The 10,801-nt window shown below is 42.3% G+C and overlaps 1 protein-coding gene across 4 annotated transcripts in view; it reads right to left on the reverse strand.

The window, feature by feature from the left end:
* Window positions 1–1,042: 1,042 nt before the first annotated feature.
* ptpro (protein tyrosine phosphatase receptor type O) overlaps window positions 1,043–10,801 on the reverse strand; it is a 52,508-nt gene continuing 42,749 nt past the window's right edge. For all 4 annotated transcript variants that reach the window (XM_067427373.1, XM_067427374.1, XM_067427372.1 and 1 more), the window contains 8 exons: window positions 10,264–10,354; window positions 9,118–9,194; window positions 7,973–8,107; window positions 7,747–7,869; window positions 7,010–7,164; window positions 6,611–6,746; window positions 5,548–5,674; window positions 1,043–5,190 (listed from right to left, as the gene is read on the reverse strand). In XM_067427373.1, the coding sequence (XP_067283474.1) occupies window positions 5,570–5,674; window positions 6,611–6,746; window positions 7,010–7,164; window positions 7,747–7,869; window positions 7,973–8,107; window positions 9,118–9,194; window positions 10,264–10,354 (822 nt within the window). In that variant the 3' untranslated portion in view covers window positions 1,043–5,190; window positions 5,548–5,569. The remainder of the gene's footprint in view (window positions 5,191–5,547; window positions 5,675–6,610; window positions 6,747–7,009; window positions 7,165–7,746; window positions 7,870–7,972; window positions 8,108–9,117; window positions 9,195–10,263; window positions 10,355–10,801) is intronic.

Here is a 10,801-nt window from a genome sequence, read left to right on the forward strand (position 1 = left end):
GAGATCAACCAATAATAAAAAAAAATTTACTCGAGTCCTGTACTGAAGTTCACTGTTTGAGTCTCTGTGCTTTACTGGAGTATTATTTTTTCTGTAAACTTCTGACTTTAACTTCACTCCATCTGAAAGACAAATATCGTCCTTTTTACTCCACTACATTTCTAATAATAATAATAAATAATTCATTACATTTATATAGCGCTTTTCTAGACACCCAAAGCGCTTTACATATAGAAGGGAGGAATCTCCTCAACCACCACCAATGTGCAGCACCCACCTGGATGATGCGACGGCAGCCATTTTGCACCAGAACGCTCACCAGCTGATTGGTGGAGAGGAGAGTGATTAAGCCAATCAGGATTTCTATCAACCAATTTTCTATCAAGGTCCTCGAAGTGGAAAGTCGTTTCTGTCGCAGCTTTGAAAGTCAGTGATGATTTTTTTCTTCTTTAAAAGGTGTTTGGGTTTTTGCAGAAAGCCTTTCAGGAATCACTCTTGTAGAGTCTCGTGAAGTTCAATGATTTCACAGCATTTATTAAACACTGATTTATAGTTTAGAGCAAAATGGAAGAAGACGGATGTCCAATTGCTCATTTAGTGGAGTATTCACAGAAACAAAGTTGATTCTGTCTTCAGTGAAGGTGAACAGTGTGAGAATATCAGATGTGTATCAGTGTATTGGATCCGTGCATTCGGCCTTAAAGTGACAGCAGCTTTGTAACTTTTCTACAAGTATTTAAATGAGTTTAAGTTAGTCGTCTGCTAGTGTGTCAGATGGAGCGTCACTGACTGGCTTAAACCATGATGGCATAATGTGCATTTATACAACTATAATACAATAATGCGGCGACATAAAGAAGGACATTTACTTTTGATACTGAAGTATTTTTGAAAACAAATACTTCTGTACTTTTACTCCAGTAAAAATCTGTTTTTACAACTTTCACATGATATTTGACGAGTAGAACTTTTACTCCAGTATTGAAGTTGTGTACTTTGTCCACCTCTGCATGTTTATTCTTCACACAAAATCTCCAGCTCGTAGGAATATGTATTCAAACGTTTATTTTTTTTCCAAACAAACACACATTAAAACTCTGATGGCGATTGTGGATTGCTCGGCTACTAGAAGTCACACAATACACAAGAATGGCACCAAAAGACAAACGAGTTTGACCTGGACACAAACCAAAGAAAACTGATGGAGTGAAGTGGCTCGTCCGCTCCGAATCCCCAGTTTCGTTTTCCTCGTGATCCGCCAGTTCATTAAACACAATACAGCATCTCTTCTTGAAGGAAATTTAGTATTTACAGCTCAGTGCCTAGAATCTAGATGATATTATAAAACTCATATCTCCGATGAGAGGAACGGCCTGTAAACTCCAGACATTTGTAAACTCGCTGACAGAAAGAGCGTTTCGCTAGTGAACTTTCTAAATATACACTGCCGTTAAAAAGTTTGGGATCGGGACGATTATTAATGTGTTTAGAAGTCTTTTCTGCTCAACAAGCCGGCATACATTTTATTAAAAATACAAAAACAAAAATATTGTGAATTATTCAAATGTAGAATAACAGATTTCTATGTAAATATATATTAAAATATCATTTATTTCTGTGATATAAAGCTGAGTTTTCAGCATTGATTCTTCAGAAATAATTTTGATATGAAACATTTATGATTGTTATCAATTGTTGTGTAAAACATGTTTATCGGGATTCTGTGATGATAGAAAGTTTAGAAGAGCAGCATTTATCTCAAACAGAAGCTTTTGTAACATTATACCTTAAGTTCAAAAGTGTTTGGTCAGTAAGAATTTTTAATATTTTTTTGGGTAAAGAACTTAAAGGGTCGGTGGTGCGGGCGTTGTGTTTTTAGACACGAGATCAACAATGTCAAAAAAGAAGAGTGTGTGTGTAAGGGAAAGATCAGCTTGTTCAGCTTCCCAAACAACTCAGAGTTAAGGGGACAGTGGATGCAGTTTGTTTCTGGAGAGTGTGTGTGTGTGTATGTGTGTGTGTGAGGGAAAGATCAGCTTGTTCAGCATCCCAAACAACTATCTGCATTAACGACAACAGCTGGGGCAACAGCCTTAGTCCTAATGGGTTGTAGCTATCTTAGCTATCAAAATCCAGTGTTCGGCACTTTGCGGACGTGAGTTTTTGTTGTAGATGTCTGTCTTTAAAAAAAAAAAAAAAAAAAAAAAATTGTTGTGTATTGTGCTAATTAATTGAGATTTCTTACAGCTCTTACAGGTTTTTGGCCTTGTCTGTTTCGTTGCTTCTATTACTCTCCCCTTTTTTGTAAGTCGCTTTGGATAAAAGCGTCTGCTAAATGATTAAATGTAAATGTAAATGTAAACTAAGAGTTAAGGGGACAGTGGATGCAGTTTGTTTCTGGAGAGTGTGTGTGTGTTTGTGTGTGTGAGGGAAAGATCAGCTTGTTCAGCTTCCCAAACAACTCAGAGTTAAGGGGACAGTGGATGCAGTTTGTTTCTGGAGAGTGTGTGTGTGTATGTGTGTGTGTGAGGGAAAGATCAGCTTGTTCAGCATCCCAAACAACTAAGAGTTAAGGGGACAGTGGATGCAGTTTGTGTTTCTGGAGAGTGTGTGTGTGCATGTGTGTGTGTGAGGGAAAGATCAGCTTGTTCAGCATCCCAAACAACTAAGAGTTAAGGGGACAGTGGATGCAGTTTGTGTTTCTGGAGTGTGTATGTGTGTGTGTGTGTGTGTGTGTGTGTGTGTGTGTGTGTGTGTGTCTCTTTAGCTCCACCCACTGCACGCCTCCATGGACTCGGCTGTTTTCAGAAAGAATCGGTTCAGTGTATCTGTCTTTTATAAATATGATAAACTAAAGACTCTTGTGAGAAATGAAGGATCAACACGACTCTATAGATACTCAAGATTAACATGAGACTGTGTGTGTGTGTGTGTGTGTGTGTGTGTGTGTGTGTGTGTGTGTGTGTGTGTGTGTGTGTGTGTGTGTGATGTGCCCTTTAAATAAATCAATACTTGTATTCGTCAAGGACTCATTCAATTGATCAAAATTGGCATTTATAATGTTACAAAAGCATTCCTGAGAAACAGGTTTTACACAACTATTGATAATAATTATAAATGTTTTATATTTCATATTTCTGAAGGCTCATGATGCTGAAAATTCAGCTTTGCATCAAAGTAGTGAATTACATTTTAAAATCTATTCACATTGAAATAAGTTTTTTAAAAATATTTTAATATATTACTGTTTTTTCATATATTTTTAATAAAATAAATGCAGACTTGGTGAACAGAAGAGACTTCTAAACACATTAATAATCGTACAGATTTAAACGTTTAAATGTTAAAAACGTTTAAATGTTTCGCAAACATTCCGTTTGATCTTTCTTTCCCGAATGTTTGATCTTTCGTCCGGAATGTTTGATCTTTCGTCCGGAATGTTTGATCTTTCTTTCCCGAATGTTTGATCTTTTGTCCGGAATGTTTGATCTTTCTTTCCCGAATGTTTGATCTTTCGTCCGGAATGTTTGATCTTTCTTTCCCGAATGTTTGATCTTTTGTCCGGAATGTTTGATCTTTCTTTCCCGAATGTTTGATCTTTCGTCCAGAATGTTTGATATTTCTTTCGGAAAGTTTGATCTTTCGTCCGGAATGTTAGATCTTTCTTCCCCGAATGTTTGATCTTTCGTCCGGAATGTTTGATCTTTCTTCCCCGAATGTTTGATCTTTCGTCCGGAATGTTTGATCTTTCTTCCCCGAATGTTTGATCTTTCGTCCGGAATGTTTGATCTTTCTTTCCCGAATGTTTGATCTTTCGTCCGGAATGTTTGATCTTTCGTCCGGAATGTTTGATCTTTCTTTCCCGAATGTTTGATCTTTCGTCCGGAATGTTTGATCTTTCGTCCGGAATGTTTGATCTTTCGTCCGGAATGTTTGATCTTTCTTTCGGAAAGTTTGATCTTTCGTCCGGAATGTTTGATCTTTCGTCCGGAATGTTTGATCTTTCGTCCGGAATGTTTGATCTTTCGTCCGGAATGTTTGATCTTTTGTCCGGAATGTTTGATTATTCGTCCGGAACGTTTGATCTTTCATCCGGAATTATTGATCTTTCTTCCGGAATGTTTGATCTTTCTTCCGGAATGTTACTTCTGAATGTAACAGCGTTTTAGAACGAACGATGATGTAGATGTGTTACTGGAAGGTTTTGCTCGTAACGCTGAGAGAACGCTCCCTAAAGCTAAAGATGAAACTAATCTGACGTCTTTCGTTTTTGCAGCATGCAGGGAACAGGACGAGCTGCTCACATTCGGTCCGACCGCGGTTGTGCAAATCCCACCGGATCGAGTCGGCAGATCCAGCTGATGTGACGAAACTTGCAGAAATCACAGGCAGAAAACACACAGAAGCGCAGCTAGCGTCGGCTTCTACATCGACAGGAACGGATATGATGATCGTGTGTGTGTGCGTGTCCGTATGGCTGAGGTCAGTTGGGACAATCCCACGGAAGTGTGTGTGGCAGTGACAGGAGAGTAAAGAGTCCAAACGTGAGATGTTTTCGGACCGCTTCCTCTGAAGATGTGAAAACTAACTCTAGTACAGACAAAGTGCGATACAAACTCACAAAACACGCTTTACACCAGCCTAAAACAAGCGCGCCCAGCAGATGATCCTGAGATTCACACACACACGCACACATTTGTTTTTGTGAAATGTGGGGACATTCCATAGGCGTAATGGTTTTTATACTGTACAAACCGTATTTTCTATCCCCTTACACTGCCCCTAAACCTACCCATCACACACACACACACACACACGCACACACACACACACACACACAAACACTACCCCTAAACCTACCCATGACAGGAAACATTCTGCATTTTTACTTTCTAAAAAAAAACTCCTCCTGTGTGATTTATAAGCCTTTTGTAAAGTGGGGCCATGGGTAATGTCCTCATATTTCACCCTCTCCTGTAATACCTGTGTCATACCCATAGCACTATACATGTGTGTCCTCATATGTCACAAAAACAAGCACACACACACACACACACACACACACTAAAGACTAGATGCTGATGGAACCGCGAGCATCGGTCCAGCTCGTTTAAGGCATTGGATCGGTTTCGTCGTTGAGCTTGTATGGGAGTAGATGAGTGACGGATTCTCCTCTGCGGCGGATCAGGCCTGAGGGAAGCAGAGACGTAAGTCAGCATCAACACACACACACACACACACACAAACACACACACACACACACACACACACACACACACACACACACACACACACACACACACACACACACACACAAACACAAACACACACACAAACACACACACAAACACACACACACACACACACACACACACACACACACACACACAATGGCCCTAAACCTACCTATAACAGGAAACAATCTGCATTTTTACATTTAAAAAAAAACATAATTTAGTATGTTTATAAATCCATTTACATTGTGGACACACACTCACACACACACACACTCACACACACAAACACACACACAGGATGAACTCTGACCTCGCACTACAGCCGAGCTTCATTAGGACTTGCTGACGTTTTCGTAGATGACGTCGCTCGTGTGCGACTGCTGCTTCTTCTTCTTCCACATGAGCAGGACACATTGATGGATGAACACGTACTGCTCCTGCACACGCACACACACACACACACGCACACAAGCACACACACAGGTTCAGTATCTGTGTGACGACTCTACATATAAATAATAGTTTTTCACTCACTCACGCTCTCACACATACACACTCACTCACTCACTCACTGACTCACTGACCCACTCACTGACCGACTCACTCACTCACTCACTGACTCACTGACCCACTCACTGACCGACTCACTCACTCACTCACTGACTCACTGACCCACTCACTGACCGACTCACTCACTCACTCACTGACTCACTGACCCACTCACTGACCGACTCACTCACTCACTCACTGACCCACTCACTGACCGACTCACTCACTCACTCACTGACTCACTGACCCACTCACTGACTGACTCACTCACTCACTGACTCACTGACCCACTCACTGACCGACTCACTCACTCACTCACTGACTCACTGACCCACTCACTCACTGACCCACTCACTCACTGACCCACTCACTCACTGACCCACTCACTCACTGACCGACTCACTCACTCACTCACTCACTCACTCACTCACTCACTCACTCACTCACTCACTCACTCACTCACTGACCCACTCACTGACCCCCTCACTGACCCACTCACTGACCGACTCACTCACTCACTCACTCACTCACTCACTCACTGACTCACTGACCCACTCACTCACTCACTGACCGACTCACTCACTCACTGACCGACTCACTCACTCACTCACTCACTGTCTCACTGACCCACTCACTCACTCACTGACCCACTCACTCACTCACTGACCGACTCACTCACTCACTGACCGACTCACTCACTCACTCACTCACTCACTGACCCACTCACTGACCGACTCACTCACTCACTCACACACTCACACACTCACACACTCAGTCACTCACTCACTCATTCTCACACACTCTCACACACACAGGTTTTGTACCTCCGTCTGGACCATGGACAGTCGGTGCGAGCGCATGTCCGACACCAGGCCCAGGATGTCCACGTACTCATGTTCCTGGATGTGCTGCATCAGACGGTCCAGAGCGATGAAGGTGCCGGTCCGACCCACTCCAGCGCTGAATAAACACACACACACACACACACACACACACACACACACACACACACACACACACACACACACACACACACCAAACACACACACACACACACACACACACACACACACACACACACACAAGCATTAGTAATATCTGTGAAGAGCCTTTACATCATCTCAGCAAAGCCTCAAAGATCAATAGCTGGCAGTGAGCCGCAGTGATTCCAGTCAGTGAAACTGGACTCCAGGGAACCGCACCACACACACACACACACTCACCTGCAGTGGACAACGATTGGGCCTTTGGTTCTATTGACCTGCTGCCGTACGAGCTGAACGAACTGTAAGATGCTCTCGATGGCGTTCACCGTCGGCACACCGTGATCCGGCCACGACGTGTAGTTAAAGTGCAAAATGTCTTGAGTTTCATCAGCCTGCAGGAGGCGCCAGAGACACAGAACCATGAGGCGCATCACATAATGCTGGGTCCGTCTGTCTGTCTGACTCTCGGTCTGTCTGTCTATCCGTGCATATTTTTGTGTGTGTTTGGCGCATTGGTTCGTGTTTGGTGTGTGTTTGGTGTATTTGGTGTGGGTTTGGTGTATTTGGTGTGTGTTTGGTGCGTATTTGGTGTATTTGGTGTGTGTTTGGCGCGTGTTTGATGTATATTTGGTGTGTGTTTGGTGTATTTGGTGTGTGTTTGGCGCGTGTTTGATGTGTATTTGGTGTGTGTTTGGTGTATTTGGTGTGTGTTTGGCGAGTGTTTGATGTGTATTTGGTGTGTGTTCGGTGTATTTGGTGTGTGTTTGGTGAGTGTTTAGTGTGTATTTGGTGTGTGTTTGGTGTGTGTTTGGCACGTGTTTGGTGTGTGTTTCGTGCGTGTTTGGTGTGTGTTTGGTGTATTTGGTGTGTGTTTGGCACGTGTTTGGTGTGTATTTGGTGTGTTCGGTGTATTTAGTGTGTGTTTGGTGAGTGTTTAGTGTGTATTTGGGGTGTGTTTGGTGTGTATTCCTCACATATCCCAGTCTGAAGTTTCTTATAGTCCATTCCGGTGAGTCGGTCTCTGCCATCATCTCGACCGTGATCTCGCCGTAGGCCACCGGCTCCTCAGTGAACGGCCAGTAATGGTCACACTTCACCTGCACAGGAAGCACATACGGCTGTTAGCATCCGTCAGTGTCTCCATAGCCTGCGTGATGTCATGCACCTCGGCAACCGGAGGCGGTTGCCATGGGAACTGACCCTCCTGCGCTCATTGCACTGGGTCAGCATGACGACGATGTGAGACTTCTGCTGCAGAATCATCTTCCAGAAATCGTTCCTGGTCTCGGGGAGCGGCCCCTGTGTGGCGATGAACTCGTGCGGAGAGTGATAGCCCTGAGACAGACATGAGCCCCATCAGACGCATACACTTCTGCAATCGCTGATATTAATCGCTATAATTACCCATTAATTACCCATAATTACCCTCACATCTCCCTATTGACAGAAATGAGAGAGTGAGGGGGAGATGTGAGGGAAGATGTTTCGGCCGGGACTTTTTACTGCGCCGAGCTGAAGTACTCTCAGAAGTGCTAATCCGCCATACATTATAGTTCTCCTTTTTAATCCGATTAGAGAAGTACCACGTTTTATTTTGTCACTATATTTGATCGTTCAACTACTCGTGTAAATGTATTTAAATAGGGAACACGTGGAGGTGTTTGGTACTTCTAACTTGATCTCTGTTTGGTTCCATAGTGAATGAACTGGGCTTAGTGGGCTAAGCTAAATGCTATCAGATCGTCACTGCGTGTCAGAGAGATTAAGTGCACGCACTGAGACGAGAGAGGTGTGTGTCAACTCGTTTAAGTTAAGGGAATAACAGTTTAATATGAAAAAGCGGTGAAGTAACCCTTTAATGGCTAACACTTCCATCAGGATGGACGCTCTATAAAAACACCACAAGTCTTATTCATTATTTTCTTATTTAATCGTTTTTCATTTTACTGTTTTTGTGAGCATATTTTTGTCCAATGTAAAACTATTTGCTGTGATTATGTTGCACTGACTTTGGTGAACATTTTAATAATAAATGTTTCAATGGAATGTTTGTATATCTGTAAATATTTCTGCACATGTGAACAATCTGAAGACATTTCTACAACTTGAACTACATAATATTATACATATTTGGCATCGTATTATGGCGAAGCATTCTAAAGATGAGAGAGTGTGGCTCATTAGGCCCAAAAATCTGGTAATATGAATGAAGTGTGTGTCATTTCATGCTAAAGTTTGATTTTGATATTGCTATATGCAGTTTGGGTGTGTGATTTTGGTGAAATGTGTTAAGTTTTTTTGATAAAACTTGGAAAAAACGCTGATATTAATATTGATATACTTACAGGAATATAGTTAGCGTTGATGTAATCTGAGCCTTCATCGTTGTGCAGAGAGATGAGCTTCACTCGACTGAAATCATCTGCCAGACACACACACACACACACACACACACACATTCAGAGCCACAGTTTATGCTTCCGTAAATAAGCGCACACTCCATCTCTGTAGGCTATATAACCCTTTCTGGGGATTATGATACAGTAGGAGCCATTTTAACTTCATCTCTATATTATAAAGAAGTTTAGTTTAATTGCCAAACGCACAGTGAAGAACTAAACGAGTAATACTGAACACAATAAATATGTGTGTGTGTGTGTGTGTGTGTGTGTGTGTGTGTGTGTGTGTGTGTGTGAGAGAGAGAGAGAGAGAGAGAGAGAGAGAGAGAGAGAGAGACAGTAAGTGTATGTGTGTGTTTGTGGTGCCAGTGTGTCTGAGAGAGTGTGTGTGATTGTGTGTGTGTGTGTGTGTGTGTGTGTGTGTGTGTGTGTGAGAGAGAGAGAGAGAGAGAGAGAGAGAGAGAGAGAGAGAGAGACAGTAAGTGTATGTGTGTGTTTGTGGTGCCAGTGTGTCTGAGAGAGTGAGTGTGATTGTGTGTGGTTGTGCACAAACACACAAACACACGCTCAAACACACACTCAAACACACACACGCACTTACTCTCACACATACACACACACAAACGCACACATACACACACACTTACTCTCTCTCTCACACACACACACACACACACTTACTCTCTCTCACACACACACACACACACACACACACACACACACACTCACACACGTACACACACACACTCACACACGTACACACACACACACACACACACACACACACAAACATATTTACAAACTTTCATGTTGGATATCGATTTGACAGCACTAGTACATATATTTTTTTATATTTATAATAAATATTATGATTAAAGACACGCAACACTGATTTAAACTCATCAATAACATAAAAAATTATTTATAGGAGGATTAGATTATTCCCCCATAATTAATTATTTTTACAAATAAAAGCTTCTAATGTTTTTCATCTGGCTGGATTGATTATTCAAATTAGTGAAGTGTGAGGTCACAGAGGCCGTAGCCAATGAGAGCAGTGTTGCTATGACGACAGTGGGCGGGGCCACTCACAGGGCAGTATGTTGGTGTAGCGGTTCTTGGGTCTGTTGACGGGCAGATCAGCAGCTTCATGAGACAGATCCAGACCCACGCTCTTCAGCTCCTGAGGGACACACACACACACACACACACACACACACACACACATGTTGGTCTATGTGGTTTACAGGGACTCTCCATAGGCGTAATGGTTTTTATACTGTACAAACCGTATTTTCTATTCCCTTACACTGCCCCTGCCCCTAAACCTACCCATCACACACACACACACACACACACACACACACACACACACTGCCCCTAAACCTACACATCACAGGAAACATTCTGCATTTTTACTTTCTCAAAAAAACATAATTTAGTGTTTTTAAGGCCATTTGAATTATGAGGACATTTGATATGTCCTCATAAACCACATTTATAGTGTAATACCAGTGTAATACCCATGTAGTTATACAAATTTGTGTCCTCATAAACCACATAAACAGGCTCACACACACACACACACACACAAACACACACACACACACACGTTTGTTTTTGTGACATA

The sequence above is a fragment of the Pseudorasbora parva genome, chromosome 20 (genome assembly GCF_024679245.1).
Source record: "Pseudorasbora parva isolate DD20220531a chromosome 20, ASM2467924v1, whole genome shotgun sequence".
Taxonomy (NCBI): domain Eukaryota; kingdom Metazoa; phylum Chordata; class Actinopteri; order Cypriniformes; family Gobionidae; genus Pseudorasbora; species Pseudorasbora parva.